The 21,391-nt window shown below is 46.7% G+C and overlaps 1 protein-coding gene across 1 annotated transcript in view; it reads left to right on the top strand.

The window, feature by feature from the left end:
- Positions 1-21,081, top strand: part of LOC109884644 (vascular endothelial growth factor receptor 3-like) — a 217,013-nt gene extending 195,932 nt beyond the window's left edge. Inside the window, 10 exon segments of the mRNA XM_031789481.1 lie at positions 268-436; positions 765-859; positions 10,600-10,722; positions 11,581-11,692; positions 11,803-11,902; positions 12,834-12,939; positions 14,840-14,964; positions 17,453-17,585; positions 18,810-18,886; positions 19,808-21,081. Of these exon segments, the coding sequence (XP_031645341.1) occupies positions 268-436; positions 765-859; positions 10,600-10,722; positions 11,581-11,692; positions 11,803-11,902; positions 12,834-12,939; positions 14,840-14,964; positions 17,453-17,585; positions 18,810-18,886; positions 19,808-20,003 (1,236 nt within the window). The 3' untranslated portion in view covers positions 20,004-21,081.
- The last annotated feature ends 310 nt before the right edge of the window (positions 21,082-21,391 follow it).

Genomic DNA, 21,391 nt, shown 5'->3' with positions numbered 1-21,391 from the left:
GTTGCCGAGCTGGTGAAAAGGGTCCATTATAACACTCTCTTCTTATAACACGGTGGCTGTTGGAATAGACTACGTCCCCGGGTCTCAATCCAATCTCGCTTTGTCCGCGTTGCATGTTTTTAAAGACAATGTCCCGCGTTCACTGAGACCACACGCTGCATTTGTCGTCCAAATCTGAAGTTACATTTAAATAGAGCAAAGTTACTGATTTAAATCCTGGCCAATGTGTAGATGGTAACCTACATGATGTACCTGTGTGTTCCTTAGGACCGCTCCCCTAAGACTCAGAGCCAGGTGAGACGCATGATAGAGGCGGGACAAGTGGAGCAGAGAGCCCGCCTCCCACCTTCCACATCCTCCTCCTCTATTGGCAGCCCCCAGAGTCAGTCATCCAGCAAGTCCAATCAGAAGAGCCCCTCTCCTGCTGTGGAAAAGAGTGAGTAGTGTGAATTGCAGTATTGGCCAAATCCTAACTTCAGACTGACATAAATAATTCATTAATGTCAATGGGATTTGGGGATTTTAAGTGCTGAAAGGTCAGTCTTGACCTTTTGACTGAAGAGCTCCATCTGAGCCTCAAGATTGTAGAATCAAAACAAGTTATACCTGAGTTAAATCCTTTCCCTCCCTCCCTCCCTCCCTCCCCTCCCTCCCTCCCTCCCTCCCTCCCTCCCTCCCTCCCTCCCTCCCCTCCCTCCCTCCCTCCCTCCCTCCCTCCCTCCCTCCCTCCCTCCCTCCCTCCCTCCCTCCCTCCCTCTCTCCAGTGGAGGACCTATGGAAGACTCCTCTCACTATAGAAGATCTGATCTGCTATAGTTTCCAGGTGGCCAGAGGAATGGAGTTCCTGGCCTCGCGAATGGTATCTCCCCAGCAACCACACACCCATCAATCTTTTTTTTTATCACCCTAAAAACCCATCGCCTCAAAAGATTTCAATCTAAAAACCCATCGCCCCAAAAGATTTAATCCTAAAAACCCATCGCCCCAAAAGATTTAATCCTAAAAACCCATCGCCCCAGAAGATTTAATCCTAAAAACCCATCGCCCCAAAAGATTTAATCCTAAAAACCCATCGCCCCAGAAGATTTAATCCTAAAAACCCATCGCCCCAAAAGATTTAATCCTAAAAACCCATCGCCCCAGAAGATTTAATCCTAAAAACCCATCGCCCCAAAAGATTTAATCCTAAAAACCCATCGCCCCAAAAGATTGAATCCTAAAAACCCATCGCCCCAAAAGATTTAATCCTAAAAACCCATCGCCCCAAAAGATTGAATCCTAAAAACCCATCGCCCCAGAAGATTTAATCCTAAAAACCCATCGCCCCAAAAGATTTCAATCTAAAAACCCATCGCCCCAAAAGATTTAATCCTAAAAACCCATCGCCCCAAAATATTTTATCCTAAAAACCCATCGCCCCAAAAGATGTAATCCTAAAAACCCATCGCCCCAAAAGATTTAATCCTAAAAACCCATCGCCCCAAAATATTTTATCCTAAAAACCCATCGCCCCAGAAACCAGATTATAGAGAACAAGCTGTATAATACAGTGCCTTGCGAAAGTATTCGGCCCCCTTGAACTTTGCGACTTTTTGCCACATTTCAGGCTTCAAACATAAAGATATAAAACTGTATTTTTTTGTGAAGAATCAACAACAAGTGGGACACAATCATGAAGTGGAACGACATTTATTGGATATTTCAAACTTTTTTAACAAATCAAAAACTGAAAAATTGGGCGGGCAAAATTATTCGAGGCACTGTATATAATAATACATACTGTACCGGGCCAGTTTCCCAGAACCACACATGGTGTGGTATAAAGCTCTGGACTAAAGTAGTGCACTACACCATATTGATCTCCCTAAAAACCACAGAGATTCTAGAGACCAGTCTGACAGGGGGTGTGAAGAAGAGGAGAAGGAAGAGGAAGAAGAGGAGGAGGTGTAATGCAAATAGATTATCCAATAATACCACATCCTGGGCTTGTTTCCCAGACACAGATTAAAGCCTAAAAAACATGTTACGGAGTGCGACTGAGACTGTAGGTGCTGCTACTGAGACTGTAGGTGCTGCTACTGGTTTCTCTCACTACCTCTTTTGCTAGCATAGGGTACCAATCAAGTATATTTATAAAGCCCTTTTTATATCAGTCAATGTCACAAAGTGCTGTACAGAAACCCAGCCTAAAACCCCAAACAGCAAACAATGCAGGTGTAGAAGCACGGTGGCTAGGAAAAACTCCCTAGAAAGGCAGGAACCTAGGAAGAAACCTAGAGAGGAACCAGGCTCTGAGGGGTGGCCAGTCCTCTTCTGGCTGTGCCGGGTGGAGAGGAACCAGGCTCTGAGGGGTGGCCAGTCCTCTTCTGGCTGTGCCGGGTGGAGAGGAACCGGGCTATGAGGGGTGGCCAGTCCTCTTCTGGCTGTACCAGGTAGAGAGGAACCAGGCTATGAGGGGTGGCCAGTCCTCTTCTGGCTGTGCCGGGTGGAGATTATAACAGTACATGGCCAAGATGTTCAAACATTAGTAGATGACCAGCAGGGTCAGATAATAATAATCACAGTGGTTGTAGAGTGTGCAACAAGTCAGCACCTCAGGAGTAAATGTCAGTTGTCTTTTCATAGCCGATCATTCAGAGTTAGAGAGTTAGAGACAGCAGGTACAGTAGAGAGAGAGATTCAAAAACAGCAGGTCCGGGACAAGGTAGCACGTCCGGTGAACAGGTCAGGGTTCCATAGCCGCAGGCAGAACAGTTGAAACTGGAGCAACAGAACAGTTGAAACTGGAGCAGCAGAACAGTTGAAATTGGAGCAGCAGCACGACCAGATAGACTGGGGACAGCAAGGAGTCATCAGGCCAGGTAGTCCTGAGGCATGGTCCCAGGGTTCAGGTCCTCCGAGAGAAGAGAGAGAGAAAGAGAGAGAGACCGAGAGTGAGCGAGAGAATTAGAGAGAGCATACTTAAATTCACACAGGACACCAGATAAGACAGGAGAAATACTCCAGATATAACAGACTGACCCTAGACCCCCGACACATAAACTACTGTAGCATAAATACTGGAGGCTGAGAGAGGAAGGGTCGGGAGACACTGTGGCCCCATCCGACGGTACCCCTGGACAGGGCCAACCAGGCAGGATATAACCCCACCCACTTTGCCAAAGCACAGCCCCCACACCACTAGAGGGATTTCTTCAACCACCAACTTACCATCCTGAGACAAGGCTGAGTATAGCCCACAAAGATCTCCGCCACGGCACAACCCAAGGGGGGGGCGCCAACCCAGACAGGATGATCACATCAGTGACTCAACCCCCTCAGGTGACGCACCCCTCCCAGGGACGGTATGAGAGAGCCCCAGTAAGCCAGTGACTCAGCCCCTGTAATAGGGTTAGAGGCAGAGAATCCCAGTGGAGAGAGGGGAACCATCCAGGCAGAGACAGCAAGGGCGGTTCGTTGCTCCAGTGGCTTACTCAATCATAGGACCTACTGAAGAGATGAGTCTTCAGTAAAGAGTTCAAGGTCTGCATCTCTCACATGGATCGGCAGACCATTCCATAAAAATGTAGCTTTATAGAAGCCCAGCCTCCAGCTGTTTGCTTAAAAATTCTAGGGACAGTAAGGAGGCCTGCATCTTGTGACCGTAGTGTACGTGTAGGTATGTACGGCAGGACCAGATCGGTACGATAGGTAGGAGCAAGCCCATGTAATGCTTTGTAGGTTAGCAGTAAAAACTTGAAATCAGGGCCTTGGCGTCAGACCGAGGCTCTGCATCTGTCCTCGTGCTCCTAGACCTTTGTGCTGCTTTTGATACCATTGATCACCACATTCTTTTGGAGAGATTGGAAACCTAAATTGGTCTACACGGACACATTCTGGCCAGGTTTAGATCTTATCTGTCGGAAAGATATCAGTTTGTCTCTGTGAATGGTTTGTCCTCTGACAAATCAACAGTGTTCCTTAAGGCCCTGTTTTAGGACCACTATTGTTTTCACTATGTATTTTACTTCTTGGGGATGTCATTCGGAAAAACAATGTTAACATTCCCTGCTATGCGGACGACACACAGCTGTACATTTCAATGAAACACGGTGAAGCCCCAAGTGGATGGCAGCAAATGTTTTACTTTTAAACTCAGACAAAACAGAGATGCTTGTTCTAGGCCCCAAGAACCAAAGAGATCTGCTGTTGAATCTTGATGGTTGTACAGTCGTCTCAAAAACTGTGAAGGACCTTGGCGTTACTCTGGATCCTGATCTCTCTTTTGAAGAACAAATCATGACTGTTTCAAGGACAGCTTTTTTCCATCTTCGTAACATTGCAAAAATCAGAAACCTTCTGTCCAAAAATTATGCAGAAAAGTTAATCCATGCTTTTGCCACTTCTAGATTAGACTACTGCAATGCTCTACTTTCCGGCTCCCCGGATAAAGCACTAAATAAACTTTACTTAGCGCTAAACACGGCTACTAAAATCTTGACTAGAACCCAAAACATTTCATCATATTACTCCAGTGCTAGCCTCTGGCTTCCTGTTAAGGCAAGGGCTGATTTCAAGGTTTTACTGCTAACCTACAAAGCATTACATGGGCTTGCTCCTACCTATCTTTCTGATTTGGTCCTACACTATATGTACGCTACGGTCACAAGACGCAGTTGTGGGCATTCTCTGCGCATATGGCCTCCCTTTCCACAGTGAAGACAGATGGGGACGGCCTTGGCCAACCCAGCTTAGCTGCTTCTGAAAACGACCATGTCCCCCTTATTCATGGAACATTCTTGGGTTGTTGGGGATGGGTTGCTGCTCCTTCAGCATTAGTTCCTCCCGTAATGACTTCCTATGATTTATGATCTCTGTGTGTCTGTTTCTTCAACTGAGCAGCAGCGTCTTGTAGGGTTCTTCTACAGTCACTCACCTGGCCTTCACTCTGTAGAGGGGGTTCTTCTACTTGCCTGGCCAGGCCTTCACTCTGTAGAGGGGGTTCTTCCACTCACCTGGCCAAGCCTTCACTCTGTAGAGGGGGTTCTTCTACTCACCTGGCCAAGCCTTCACTCTGTAGAGGGGGTTCTTCTACAGTCACTCGCCTGGCCTTCACTCTGTAGAGGGGGTTCTTCTACTCGCCTGGCCAGGCCTTCACTCTGTAGAGGGGGTTCTTCCACTCGCCTGGCCAAGCCTTTACCCTGTAGAGGGGGTTCTTCTACAGTCACTCACCTGTCCAAGCCTTCACTCTGTAGAGGGGGTTCTTCTACAGTCACTCACCTGTCCAAGCCTTCACTCTGTAGAGGGGGTTCTTCTACAGTTACTCGCCTGGCCAGGCCTTCACTCTGTAGAGGGGGTTCTTCTACAGTCACTCGCCTGGCCAGGCCTTCACTCTGTAGAGGGGGTTCTTCTACTCACCTGGCCAAGCCTTCACTCTGTAGAGGGGGTTCTTCTACTCACCTGGCCAAGCCTTCACTCTGTAGAGGGGGTTCTTCTACTCACCTGGCCAAGCCTTCACTCTGTAGAGGGGGTTCTTCTACTCACCTGGCCAAGCCTTCACTCTGTAGAGGGGGTTCTTCTACTCACCTGGCCAAGCCTTCACTCTGTAGAGGGGGTTCTTCTACTCACCTGGCCAAGCCTTCACTCTGTAGAGGGGGTTCTTCTACTCACCTGGCCAAGCCTTCACTCTGTAGAGGGGGTTCTTCTACTCACCTGGCCAAGCCTTCACTCTGTAGAGGGGGTTCTTCTACTCACCTGGCCATGCCTTCACTATGTACGTTCCCCTCTTCACTTTCCAGCTGCTTTACGTCCTGTAAAAGTCAGTAAAAATACATTCTTGACGTATCTGGCGTGGGAGGTATTTTTTATAGCGCCTGGTTGCCGATCCATGATCACCTGGCCGGGCAATGTGTCTACCTTGCTGGCTGAACTTGCTGTAATCACCAGAGGAAGGCCCCCCACCTGTTCACTGACAGCCTGTTTATGGAAAAATGTAATTCACAGGTTAGCCAGTGATGCACGCTCGCCATATAGTTCTTGATGTTTAACTAAGATTTTATCAGTTGTATCTGTGTCTTTAAAATGTAATAACTGTATCTGGTGTTTGGCCTCTCCTTCTAGCAAGGTCTGTGCTTGGAGCAAGGCAGGGAGGCCTTGTGCTCGGAGCTGGGCAGGGAGGCCTTGTGCTCGGAGCAGGGCAGGGAGGCCTTGTGCTCGGAGCAGGGCAGGGAGGCCTTGTGCTCGGAGCAGGGCAGGGAGGCCTTGTGCTCGGAGCTGGGCAGGGATGCCTTGTGCTCGGAGCAGGGCAGGGAGGCCTTGTGCTCGGAGCAGGGCAGGGAGGCCTTGTGCTCGGAGCAGGGCAGGGAGGCCTTGTGCTCGGAGCAGGGCAGGGAGGCCTTGTGCTCGGAGCAGGGCAGGGAGGCCTTGTGTTTTTTTTTTACCACTTCTTACGTACCGCCCTATAGTGTTTAAAAGAGGGCTAGGACCTCTGTATGAAGGAAGACTAAAATCTATGTAAAAGAGGACTAACGTTGTATGGATAATCTGGTGTAGTTTACTGCCTGTGACATCACAATATAATGGATCATCTGGTGTAGTTTACTGCCTGTGACATCACAATATAATGGATCATCTGGTGTAGTTTACTGCCTGTGACATCACAGTATAATGGATAATCTGGTGTAGTTTACTGCCTGTGACATCACAATATAATGGATAATCTGGTGTAGTTTACTGCCTGTGACATCACAATATAATGGATCATCTGGTGTAGTTTACTGCCTGTGACATCACAATATAATGGATAATATGGTGTAGTTTACTGCCTGTGACATCACAATATAATGGATCATCTGGTGTAGTTTACTGCCTGTGACATCACAGTATAATGGATAATATGGTGTAGTTTACTGCCTGTGACATCACAATATAATGGATCATCTGGTGTAGTTTACTGCCTGTGACATCACAATATAATGGATAATCTGGTGTAGTTTACTGCCTGTGACATCACAATATAATGGATCATCTGGTGTAGTTTACTGCCTGTGACATCACAATATAATGGATAATCTGGTGTAGTTTACTGCATGTGACATCACAATATAATGGATAATCTGGTGCAGTTTACTGCCTGTGACATCACAATATAATGGATAATCTGGTGTAGTTTACTGCCTGTGACATCACAATATAATGGATAATCAATCTGGTGTAGTTTACTGCATGTGACATCACAATATAATGGATAATCTGGTGTAGTTTACTGCCTGTGACATCACAATATAATGGATAATCTGGTGTAGTTTACTGCCTGTGACATCACAATATAATGGATAATCTGGTGTAGTTTACTGCCTGTGACATCACAATATAATGGATAATCTGGTGTAGTTTACTGCCTGTGACATCACAATATAATGGATAATCTGGTGTAGTTTACTGCCTGTGACATCACAATATAATGGATAATCAATCTGGTGTAGTTTACTGCCTGTGACATCACAATATAATGGATCATCTGGTGTAGTTTACTGCCTGTGACATCACAATATAATGGATAATCTGGTGTAGTTTACTGCATGTGACATCACAATATAATGGATAATCTGGTGCAGTTTACTGCCTGTGACATCACAATATAATGGATAATCTGGTGTAGTTTACTCCCTGTGACATCACAATATAATGGATAATCTGGTGTAGTTTACTGCCTGTGACATCACAATATAATGGATAATCTGGTGTAGTTTACTGCCTGTGACATCACAATATAATGGATAATCAATCTGGTGTAGTTTACTGCATGTGACATCACAATATAATGGATAATCTGGTGTAGTTTACTGCCTGTGACATCACAATATAATGGATAATCTGGTGTAGTTTACTGCCTGTGACATCACAATATAATGGATAATCAATCTGGTGTAGTTTACTGCATGTGACATCACAATATAATGGATAATCTGGTGTAGTTTACTGCATGTGACATCACAATATAATGGATCATCTGGTGCAGTTTACTGCCTGTGACATCACAATATAATGGATAATCTGGTGTAGTTTACTGCCTGTGACATCACAATATAATGGATCATCTGGTGTAGTTTACTGCCTGTGACATCACAATATAATGGATAATCTGGTGTAGTTTACTGCCTGTGACATCACAATATAATGGATAATCAATCTGGTGTAGTTTACTGCATGTGACATCACAATATAATGGATAATCTGGTGTAGTTTACTGCCTGTGACATCACAATATAATGGATAATCTGGTGTAGTTTACTGCCTGTGACATCACAATATAATGGATAATCAATCTGGTGTAGTTTACTGCCTGTGACATCACAATATAATGGATAATCTGGTGTAGTTTACTGCCTGTGACATCACAATATAATGGATAATCTGGTGTAGTTTACTGCCTGTGACATCACAATATAATGGATAATCTGGTGTAGTTTACTGCCTGTGACATCACAATATAATGGATAATCTGGTGTGGTTTACTGCCTGTGACATCACAATATAATGGATAATCTGGTGTAGTTTACTGCCTGTGACATCACAATATAATGGATAATCTGGTGTAGTTTACTGCCTGTGACATCACAATATAATGCATAATCTGGTGTAGTTTACTGCATGTGACATCACAATATAATGGATAATCTGGTGTAGTTTACTGCCTGTGACATCACAATATAATGGATAATCAATCTGGTGTGGTTTACTGCCTGTGACATCACAATATAATGGATAATCTGGTGTAGTTTACTGCCTGTGACATCACAATATAATGGATAATCTGGTGTAGTTTACTGCCTGTGACATCACAATATAATGGATAATCTGGTGTAGTTTACTGCCTGTGACATCACAATATAATGGATAATCTGGTGTAGTTTACTGCCTGTGACATCACAATATAATGGATAATCTGGTGTAGTTTACTGCCTGTGACATCACAATATAATGGATAATCTGGTGTAGTTTACTGCCTGTGACATCACAATATAATGGATAATCTGGTGTAGTTTACTGCCTGTGACATCACAATATAATGGATAATCTGGTGTAGTTTACTGCACTACTAACTGGTAGAAATGGAGGTAAATAGATAAGCAGCTTTGTTATAAAACATGTTTCACGCTTGATTGGAAAAATAAGGAAGTCTCTGTCACACTCCGCCACACTCTCCCATGCTTGATGGGTTGTCGACTACAAACTCCTCAATAATCTAATAGCAATAAACAGAAATAGTCTCTGTTGCAGTCCGCGACACATGCTCAACAGAGAACCCATGAATAGCCTAAATCTGGGATCCAGCCCAGTGGGCGTGTCAAGACCAGAGACGAAAATGGAACCACAATGAGATGTAGGCACACATCTAGAGATTACAGCTCCTCCCTCCCCTGTGTTGTGACAGTGAAGCTCCTCCCTCCCACTACGTTGTGATAGTAAAGCTCCTCCCTCCCCTGTGGTGTGACAATAAAGCTCCGCCCTCCCACTACGTTATGATAGTAAAGCTCCGCCCTCCCACTACATTGTGACAGTGAAGCTCCTCCCTCCCACTATGTTGTGACAGTAAAGCTCCTCCCTCCCACTATGTCGTGATAGTAAAGTGTCTCCCTCCACTATGTCATGACATCAAAGATCCTCCATCCCACTATGTCATGACATCAAAGATCCTCCATCCCACTATGTCATGATAGTAAAGCTCCTCCCTCCCCTGTGATGTGACAGTAAAGCTCCTCCCTCTATGTCATGACAGTAAAGCTCCTCCCTCCGATATGTTGTGATAGTAAAGCTCCTCCCTCCCACTGTGTTGTGACAGTAAAGCTCCTCCCTCCCCTGTGATGTGATAGTAAAGCTCCTCCCTCCCATATGTTGTGATAGTAAAGCTCCTCCCTCCCCTGTGATGTGACAGTAAAGCTCCTCCCTCCCCTGTGATGTGACAGTAAAGCTCCTCCCTCCCATATGTCGTGATAGTAAAGCTCCTCCCTCCCCTGTGATGTGACAGTAAAGCTCCTCCCTCCCATATGTCGTGATAGTAAAGCTCCTCCCTCCCATATGTTGTGATAGTAAAGCTCCTCCCTCCCCTGTGATGTGACAGTAAAGCTCCTCCCTCCCCTGTGATGTGACAGTAAAGCTCCTCCCTCCCATATGTCGTGATAGTAAAGCTCCTCCCTCCCCTGTGATGTGACAGTAAAGCTCCTCCCTCCCCTGTGATGTGACAGTAAAGCTCCTCCCTCCCATATGTCGTGATAGTAAAGCTCCTCCCTCCCCTGTGATGTGACAGTAAAGCTCCTCCCTCCCATATGTTGTGATAGTAAAGCTCCTCCCTCCCATATGTTGTGATAGTAAAGCTCCTCCCTCCCATATGTTGTGATAGTAAAGCTCCTCCCTCCCATATGTTGTGATAGTAAAGCTCCTCCCTCCCATATGTTGTGATAGTAAAGCTCCTCCCTCCCACTGCATCTCAGGTAGTAAGGAGCTCAGTATGTTGGAGAAGTTACATCCGTGTGTGTGTGTGTGTGTGTGTGTGTGTGTGTGTGTGTGTGTGTGTGTGTGTGTGTGTGTGTGTGTGTGTGTGTGTGTGTGTTTCGGCAGTGTATCCACAGGGACCTTGCAGCGAGGAACATCCTGCTGTCAGAGAACAACGTGGTGAAGATCTGCGACTTCGGCCTGGCTAGAGACATCTACAAAGACCCCGACTACGTCAGGAAAGGCAACGTAAGAGACACACCTCAGGGGGAAAACTCGGGGTAGTTACATCAGGGCCAACGGCAAACTCGGGGTAGTTACATCAGGTAATTCTAACGTCTGTTAGCAGAGGAGCTTTACATCAGGGCCAACGGCAAATTCTAACGTCTGTTACCAGAGGAGCTTTAGAACCGCTCAAATCTCTGTCACCAGAGGATCAGTATGTCTAGGTTGTCATCCACTAGAGTCGTAGAACCTAAAAGGTGCTATCTAGAACCTAAAAGGTGTTATCTAGAACCTAAAAGGTGCTATCTAGAACCTAAAAGGGTTCATCGGCTGTCCCCATAGGAGAACCCTTTGAAGAAAAAAATTTTTCCTGGTAGAACCTATTTGGTTTCCAGGTAGAAAGAAAAATGTTGGGTTCCATGTAGAACCCTTTCCATAGACGGTTCTACATGGAACACAAAAGGGTTCTACTGTGGGGTCGGCCGAAGGATCCTTCTGGAACCCTTTATTCTAAGAGTGTGTTGCTGAATAAATTCTCTATCTCTGTCTCCGTCTCTCTGTCTCCGTCTCTCTGTCTCCGTCTCTGTCTCTCTCTCTCTCCCTCTCTCTCCCTCTCTCTCTCTCTTCTCTGTCTATCTCTCCCTCTCTCTCTCTCTCTCTCTCTCCCTCTCTCTCCCTCTCTCTCCCTCTCTCTCTCTCTCTCTCCCTCTTTCCTCTCTCTCTCTCCCTCTCTCTCTCTCTCTCTCCCTCTCTCTCCCTCCGTCCGTCCGTCCCTCCCTCCCTCCCTCCCTCCCTCCCTCCCCCCCCCCCCCTCTTCTCCCCCCTCTCTCCCCCCCCCCCTCTCTTCCTCTCTCTCTCTCTCCCCCCGCTCTCTGTCTGCAGGCCCGTCTGCCACTGAAGTGGATGGCTCCAGAGAGTATCTTTGACAAGGTCTACACCAGCCAGTCTGACGTCTGGTCCTTTGGTGTTCTACTCTGGGAGATCTTCTCTCTGGGTGAGACATTTAGGTCTTTTAGCAGTGAGAGACACTGTTCTTGCCTCGGTTAGCCATCCATCCTGACAGACACACCTTATCTCTGATAACACCAGTGTTCCTCTCCTCAGGTGCATCTCCGTACCCAGGTGTCCAGATCGATGAGGACTTCTGTAAACGACTGAAAGATGGAACCAGGATGAGAGCTCCTGAAACAGCTTCCCCTGAGATGTGAGTCAACACAGATCCTAGAATAATTCACAAGATATATGTAGTTATATGTGAGTCAACACAGATCCTAGAATAATTCACAAGATATATGTAGTTATATGTGAGTCACTCACTCCTTACCTACCTTGCATACATTTCATGCAAACCCAAGCACACAATATGTTTAGTAATGTAAGGTACTGTGTGCTCTGTGCGCTGTAGTGGATATAACTAATAGTGGCTGTGTGGAGTGCACTCTAACACTCTTTGGCCCTACTGTGTGTCTCTGTTGCCCTCTGCTGGTAGTTATGGGGTCCTGCTGGCCTGTAGGACATCTCTGCTGGCCTGTAGGACATCTCTGCTGGTAGTTATGGGATCCATCTGGCCTGTAGGATATCTCTGCTGGCCTGTAGGATATCTCTGCTGGTAGTTATGGGATCCATCTGGCCTGTAGGATATCTCTGCTGGCCTGTAGGATATATCTGCTGGCCTGTAGGATATCTCTGCTGGCCTGTAGGATATCTCTGCTGGTAGTTATGGGATCCATCTGGCCTGTAGGATATCTCTGCTGGCCTGTAGGACATCTCTGCTGGCCTGTAGGATATCTCTGCTGGCCTGTAGGATATCTCTGCTGGTAGTTATGGGATCCATCTGGCCTGTAGGATATCTCTGCTGGCCTGTAGGACATCTCTGCTGGCCTGTAGGATATCTCTGCTGGTAGTTATGGGATCCATCTGGCCTGTAGGATATCTCTGCTGGCCTGTAGGATATCTCTGCTGGTAGTTATGGGATCCATCTGGCCTGTAGGATATCTCTGCTGGCCTGTAGGATATCTCTGCTGGTAGTTATGGGATCCATCTGGCCTGTAGGATATCTCTGCTGGCCTGTAGGATATCTCTGCTGGCCTGTAGGACATTTGCTGTAACATGTGTCTGTGTGTCTCTCTTAATAGCTATGGTATAATGCTGGCCTGCTGGCAGGGCGAGCCCCGAGAGAGACCTCCCTTCCAAGCCCTGGTAGATATCCTGGGAGACCTACTACAGGACGACAGCCTACCAGTAAGACACAGAGGTTTTACCCAATCTAGTCATGTCTGTCAACACTGAAGTCATCGTGGCCATTTCTGGAAGAATGGGGGTCACATACAGAAATGTAACGAGGCCATTGTGACTGACAGCCGTGGTATATCAAACATTATAAACTGGGTGGTTCGAGCCCTGAATGCTGATTGGCTGACAGCCGTGGTATATCAGACATTATAAACTGGGTGGTTCGAGCCCTGAATGCTGATTGGCTGACAGCCGTGGTATATCAAACATTATAAACTGGGTGGTTCGAGCCCTGAATGCTGATTGGCTGACAGCCGTGGTATATCAAACATTATAAACTGGGTGGTTCGAGCCCTGAATGCTGATTGGCTGACAGCCGTGGTATATCAAACATTATAAACTGGGTGGTTCGAGCCCTGAATGCTGATTGGCTGACAGCCGTGGTATATCAGACATTATAAACTGGGTGGTTCGAGCCCTGAATGCTGATTGGCTGACAGCCGTGGTATATCAAACATTATAAACTGGGTGGTTCGAGCCCTGAATGCTGATTGGCTGACAGCCGTGGTATATCAGACATTATAAACTGGGTGGTTCGAGCCCTGAATGCTGATTGGCTGACAGCCGTGGTATATCAAACATTATAAACTGGGTGGTTCGAGCCCTGAATGCTGATTGGCTGACAGCCGTGGTATATCAAACATTATAAACTGGGTGGTTCGATCCCTGAATGCTGATTGGCTGACAGCCGTGGTATATCAAACATTATAAACTGGGTGGTTCGAGCCCTGAATGCTGATTGGCTGACAGCCGTGGTATATCAAACATTATAAACTGGGTGGTTCGAGCCCTGAATGCTGATTGGCTGACAGCCGTGGTATATCAGACATTATAAACTGGGTGGTTCGAGCCCTGAATGCTGATTGGCTGACAGCCGTGGTATATCAAACATTATAAACTGGGTGGTTCGAGCCCTGAATGCTGATTGGCTGACAGCCGTGGTATATCAGACATTATAAACTGGGTGGTTCGAGCCCTGAATGCTGATTGGCTGACAGCCGTGGTATATCAGACATTATAAACTGGGTGGTTCGAGCCCTGAATGCTGATTGGCTGACAGCCGTGGTATATCAGACATTATAAACTGGGTGGTTCGAGCTCTGAATGCTGATTGGCTGACAGCCGTGGTATATCATACCGTATGTATGACAAAAAGTTTATTTTACTGCTCTAATTATGTTGGTACCCAGTTTATAATTGCAATAAGGCACGAGGGGGTTTGGGGTATATGGCCAATATACCACGGCTAAGGGCTGTGTCCAGGCGTTCAGAGATGTGCCGTGCATAAGAACACCCCTTAGCCGTGGTATATTGGCCACATAACACACCTCCTCGGGCCTTTTGCTTAAACAAGATTTGTGTGTTACATGTCGGTATTTCCCGTTCTGTAGGATGATAAGGACTGATATTATATTCTGTAGGATGATAAGGACTGATATTATATTGTGTAGGATGATAAGGACTGATATTATATTGTGTAGGATGATAAGGACTGATATTATATTGTGTAGGATGATAAGGACGGATATTATATTCTGTAGGATGATAAGGACTGATATTATATTCTGTAGGACGATAAGGACTGATATTATATTCTGTAGGATGATAAGGACTGATATTATATTCTGTAGGATGATAAGGACTGATATTATATTCTGTAGGATGATAAGGACTGATATTATATTGTGTAGGATGATAAGGACTGATATTATATTCCGTAGGATGATAAAGACTGACTGATATTATATTGTGTAGGATCATAAGGACTGATATTATATTCCGTAGGATGATAAAGACTGACTGATATTATATTGTGTAGGATGATAAGGACTGATATTATATTCTGTAGGATGGTAAGGACTACATCCCCCTGAATACATCCCAGAGCTCTGAGGAAGACAGCTTCTCTCAGGCCTCATCACGACCCGCTTCACAGGAGGAGATGAGACTGGCTTGTCACAGCCTGCCCATCAGGTACAATCCTATTACACTACAACTACTACCACGACGACAACTACTACCACAACTACAACAACTACTACCACGATGACAACTACTACCACGACAACAACTACCACCACGATGACAACTACTACCACGACGACAACTACAACAACTACTACCACAACTACTACCACGACGACAACTACAACTACTACCACGACGACAACTACTACAACTACTACCACGACGACAACTACTACAACTACTACCACGACGACAACTATTACAACTACTACCACGACGACAACTATTACAACTACTACCACGACAGCAACTACTACCACTAGACTACCACTACTACTACCACCACTACGACAACTACTACCACTACTACTACCACGACGACAACTACTACAACCACGACGACAACTACTGCAACTACTACCACGACGACAACTACTACAACTACTACCACTAGACTACCACTACTACTACCACTACGACAACTACTACTACTACTGTTACTACAGCTACTAGTACTACTACTACTACTACTACTTCTACTACCACTACTACTACTACTACTACTTCTACTACTACTACTACTACTACTACTACTACTACTACTATTATTACACCTACTACTACTATTACACCTACTACTACTATTACACCTACTACTACTACTACTACTACTACTACTACTACTACTACTACTACTACTACTACTACTACTACTTCTACTACCACTACTACTTCTACTACTACTACTACTTCTACTACTACTACTACATCTACTACTACTACTACTACTACCAGTACTACTACTTCTACTACTACTACTACTATTACACCTACTACTACTACTACTACTACTACTACTACTACTACTACTACTACTACTTCTACTACCACTACTACTTCTACTACTACTACTACTACTACTACTACCAGTACTACTACTTCTACTACTACTACTACCTCTACTACCACTACTACTACTTCTACTACTACTTCTACTACTACTACTACTACCAGTACTACTACTTCTACTACTTCTACTACCACTACTGTTACTACTACTACCACTACTGTTACTACTACTACTACTACTACTACTTCTGCTACTACTACTACTACTTCTACTACTACTACTACTACTACTACTACTACTACTACTACTACTACTACCAGTACTACTACTTCTGCTACCACTACTGCTACTACCACTACTGTTACTACTACTACTACTACTACTACTACTACTTCTACTACTACTACTACTACTACCTGATTAAGACAGAAGGATCCTGACTTCTCCAGGCAGACCTCACATATTCTGTATTTCCTGGCACGTTTCTGATTGAACCACTAATCACATTGATAGAGCAGTAGGCCCTTCAGTGTACATTCATTACCTGGCACCTCGCCTGCAGCATCCCCAGGTCTAAAACAGTCTCTCGTTAAAAGGCTGGCAACCTTAGGCCCCTAAGCCCTCCATAGTAGCAGTGAAGACAGTGAAGACAGTGGAAGTGGAGATTCGTTTAGTTTTATGTTGTCATTTTCTAATATTTTCCCATCCCCATTAGCTGTTACTTTAGCATCAGCTACTCTTCCTGGGGTCCTCTGGGGTCCTCACTCAACAGCTACTCTTCCTGGGGTCCTCTGGGGTCCTCACTCAACAGCTACTCTTCCTGGGGTTCTCTGAGGTCTTCACTCAACAGCTACTCTCCCTGGGGTCCTCACTCAACAGCTACTCTTCCTGGGGTCCTCTGGGGTCCTCTGAGGTCCTCACTCAACAGCTACTCTTCCTGGGGTCCTCTGGGGTCCTCTGAGGTCCTCACTCAACAGCTACTCTTCTTGGGGTCCTCTGAGGTCCTCACTCAACAGCTACTCTTCCTGGGGTCCTCTGGGGTCCTCTGGGGTCCTCACTCAACAGCTACTCTTCCTGGGGTCCTTTGGGGTCCTCTGGGGTCCTCTGAGGTCCTCACTCAACAGCTACTCTTCTTGGGGTCCTCTGGGGTCATCTGAGGTCCTCACTCAACAGCTACTCTTCCTGGGGTCCTCTGGGGTCCTCACTCAACAGCTACTCTTCCTGGGGTCCACTGGGGTCCTCTGGGGTCCTCACTCAACAGCTACTCTTCCTGGGGTCCTTTGGGGTCCTCTGGGGTCCTCTGAGGTCCTCACTCAACAACTACTCTTCCTGGGGTCCTCTGGGGTCCTCACTCAACAACTACTCTTTATGGGGTCCTCTGGGGTCCTCACTCAACAGCTACTCTCCCTGGGGTCCTCACTCAACAGCTACTCTCCCTGGAGTCCTCTGGGGTCCTCTGGGGTCCTCACTCAACAGCTACTCTCCCTGGGGTCCTCTGGGGTCCTCACTCAACAGCTACTCTTCCTGGGGTCCTCTGGGGTCCTCTGGGGTCCTCACTCAACAGCTACTCTTCCTGGGGTCCTCTGAGGTCCTCACTCAACAGGTATACATAACATAGGGGTAATGTGTGTGTGTGTTTGGCAGGTATTATAACTGTGTGCCCTTCGCGGGCTGTGTGTTCGTGGGGCCGTCGAAGCTGTCGTCATGCCAACCCAGAGTCAAGACGTTTGAGGAGCTACCAATGGAAACGGCCTGGTATAAACCCCACAACAACGGAGTAAGATCTGTCTCTCCTGCACTCTCTCTCCATCCCTTCATCCCTCTATCATTGCATCTCTTCATCTCTCTTCATCTCTCTCTATCATTGCATCTCTTCATCTCTCTTCATCTCTCTCTATCATTGCATCTCTTCATCTCTCTTCATCTCTCTCTATCATTGCATCTCTTCATCTCTCTTCATCTCTCTCTATCATTGCATCTCTTCATCTCTCTTCATCTCTCTCTATCATTGCATCTCTTCATCTCTTCATCTCTCTCTATCATTGCATCTCTTCATCTCTCTCTATCATTGCATCTCTTCATCTCTCTCTATCATTGCATCTCTTCATCTCTCTTCATCTCTCTTCATCTCTCTCTATCATTGCATCTCTTCATCTCTCTCTATCATTGCATCTCTTCATCTCTATCATTGCATCTCTTCATCTCTCTCTATCATTGCATCTCTTCATCTCTTCATCTCTCTCTATCATTGCATCTCTTCATCTCTCTCTATCATTGCATCTCTTCATCTCTCTCTATCATTGCATCTCTTCATCTCTATCATTGCATCTCTTCATCTCTCTCTATCATTGCATCTCTTCATCTCTTCATCTCTCTCTATCATTGCATCTCTTCATCTCTTCATCTCTCTCTATCATTGCATCTCTTCATCTCTTCATCTCTCTCTATCATTGCATCTCTTCATCTCTCTTCATCTCTCTCTATCATTGCTCTATTCAAACAGTTGGTGACATTTAGTCAAATCTCTCCTGAGGCTGTCCTGTCTAATACCTGTCTGTTGCTTAGCAATCCAAGCTGGTCTCCAGTTGCCTAAACAGGTCAACATGTTAAACTGGTCTCCAGTTGCCTCAACAGGTCAACATGTTAAACTGGTCTCCAGTTTCCTCAACAGGTCAACATGTTAAACTGGTCTCCAGTTGCCTAAACAGGTCAACATGTTAAACTGGTCTCCAGTTGCCTAAACAGGTCAACATGTTAAACTGGTCTCCAGTTGCCTCAACAGGTCAACATGTTAAACTGGTCTCCAGTTGCCTCAACAGGTCAACATGTTAAACTGGTCTCCAGTTGCCTCAACAGGTCAACATGTTAAACTGGTCTCCAGTTGTCTAAACAGGTCAACATGTTAAACTGGTCTCCAGTTGCCTCAACAGGTCAACATGTTAAACCCTTGACTTGTGGTTATTGAATGTGATGCTGATGGACTGCTGTGTTCTCTCCCCAGGACAACCAGACAGACAGTGGTATGGTTCTGGCGTCAGAGGAGTTTGAGATGATCCAACACGAACACAGAGGAGCCAAGTATGTTTAACACACCAATAATATCATGCCCTTAAAATGACACGGTCTGTCTGTCTGTGTGGGTCCTGTCTGTTTTTTGAAAAAATAACAACAGCATATCATCCTAACAGCTGTCTCCCCTCCTCTCCCACCTCCCCCTTCCCTCCCCTCCTCTCCCACCTCCCCCTTCCCTCTTCTCCTCTCCCACCTCCCCCTTCCCTCTTCTCCTCTCCCACCTCCCCCTTCCCTCTTCTCCTCTCCCTCCTCTCCCACCTCCCCCTTCCCTCTTCTCCTCTCCCACCTCTGCTCCTCCCCTCCCCTCCTCTCCCACCTCCCCCTTCCCTCTTCTCCTCTCCCACCTCTGCTCCTCCCCTCCCCTCCTCTCCCACCTCCCCCTTCCCTCTTCTCCTCTCCCACCTCTGCTCCTCCCCTCCCCTCCTCTCCCACCTCCCCCTTCCCTCTTCTCCTCTCCTACCTCCTCCCCTCCTCTCCCCCATCCTCTCCCCTCCCACCTCCCCCTTCCCTCTTCTCCTCTCCCACCTCTGCTCCTCTCCCCCATCCTCTCCCCTCCCACCTCCCCCTTCTCCTCTCCCACCTCCCCCTTCCCTCCTCCCCTCTCCCCTCCTCTCCCACCTCCTCTCCCCTCCCCTCCTCCCCCACCTCCCCTCCTCTCCTACCTCCTCCCTCCTCCCCTCTCCCCCCACCTCCTCTCCCCTCCCCTCCCCTCCTCTCCCCCATCCTCTCCCCTCCCACCTCCCCCTTCCCTATTCTCCTCTCCCACCTCCCCCTTCCCTCCTCCCCTCTCCCTCCTCTCCCCCATCCTCTCCCCTCCCCCTTCCCTCCTCCCCTCTCCCCTCCTCCTCTCCCACCCTCTCTCCCCTCCCCTCCTCCCCTCTCCCCTCTACCCCCACCTCCTTCTCCCCTCCTCTCCTCTCCCCCCAGTAGTACAGAGCGCCTGGTGGTGGTAGAGTCCAGCGGGAGCTCCGTTAGTTCCAGACACCGACCAGCCTTCCTCTCCCAGCTCTCTGGCCAGACCTTTTACAACAACGAGTATGGTCAGCTGTCAGAGGAGGGCAGGGTCCTGGACTTCTTCTCCTCCCCTGATGATACACGCTGCCTTGCATCCTCCAACCTGTGATGTCTCATTATCATCATCTCAGTGGGCTAGCCCCTCCCCCTCCAATGTCATCATTATCACCATCTCAGTGGGCTAGCCCCTCCCCTTCCAACCTGTGATGTCTCATTATCATCATCTCAGTGGGCTAGCCCCTCCCCCTCCAATGTCATCATTATCATAATCTCAGTGGGCTAGCCCCTCCCCCTCCAATGTCATCACTATCATTATCTCAGTGGGCTAGCCCGTCCCCCTCCAACCTGTAATGTTATTATCTCAGTGGGCTAGCCCCTCCCCCTCCAACCTGTGATGTCATCATTATCATCATCTCAGTGGGCTAGCCCCTTCCCCTCCAATGTCATCATTATCATCATCTCAGTGGACTAGCCCCTCCCCCTCCAATGTCATCATTATCATCATCTCAGTGGGCTAGCCCCTCCCCCTCCAATGTCATCATTATCATAATCTCAGTGGGCTAGCCCCCCGTCCAACCTGTGATGTCATTATTATCATCATCTCAGTGGGCTAGCCCCTCCCCCTCCAACCTATGATGTCATCATTATCTCAGTGGGCTAGCCCCTCCCCCACCAACCTGTGATGTCATCATTATATCAGTGGGCTAGCCCCTCCCCCTCCAACCTGTGATGTCATCATTATCTCAGTGGGCTAGCCCCTCCCCCTCCAACCTGTGATGTCATCATTATCTCAGTGGGCTAGCCCCTCCCCCCCCAACCTGTGATTGACTACAGTGGGTTCTAACAGTTTGGAATCCTAACTGAATATTGCTGCTTCACTATTTTTCAAGAAAGTAGCAATATTAATTTTGGATTCCAATCTTGCTAGCCACAAGGCTTGGGAGTATGTGGTAGTATACTCAATTCCCTGTGTGTCACTCCTTCCCCTCTTCATGGCCTAGTGGCCCATATTGGACTGAGCCGTCTGTGCCTGCAGTTCTCTATCCAACCACTGGGTGGCAGTAGTATGTCAAAATCAAAGTATTTTATATCAACCACAGTTCAGATTTGTATCTTTATACAGAGTAAGCTTCTTTTGTTTATTTGTACAAAAATATGAAAATAAAAAAGGCAATATATCTTCTTTAGTCATGTCTCATGTTATTTTGTTAATAATAATGTCCAAATTACAGTATGTGAGTCTGTTAGTACATCTCATGATTAGGTCACTGTAGAGTGAGGAGTGTTCAGAGAATGGACTGGATGTATGAATGAAGACCAGAGATGTAATGTATGAAGACCAGAGATGTAATGTATGAAGACCAGAGATGTAATATGTGAAGACCAGAGATGTAATGTATGAGGACCAGAGATGTAATATATGAAGACCAGAGATGTAATATATGAGGACCAGAGATGTAATATATGAAGACCAGAGATGTAATATATGAAGACCAG

This window comes from Oncorhynchus kisutch, linkage group LG15 (assembly GCF_002021735.2).
Source record: "Oncorhynchus kisutch isolate 150728-3 linkage group LG15, Okis_V2, whole genome shotgun sequence".
Taxonomy (NCBI): domain Eukaryota; kingdom Metazoa; phylum Chordata; class Actinopteri; order Salmoniformes; family Salmonidae; genus Oncorhynchus; species Oncorhynchus kisutch.
This window is presented reverse-complemented; position numbering and strand designations above follow the sequence as displayed.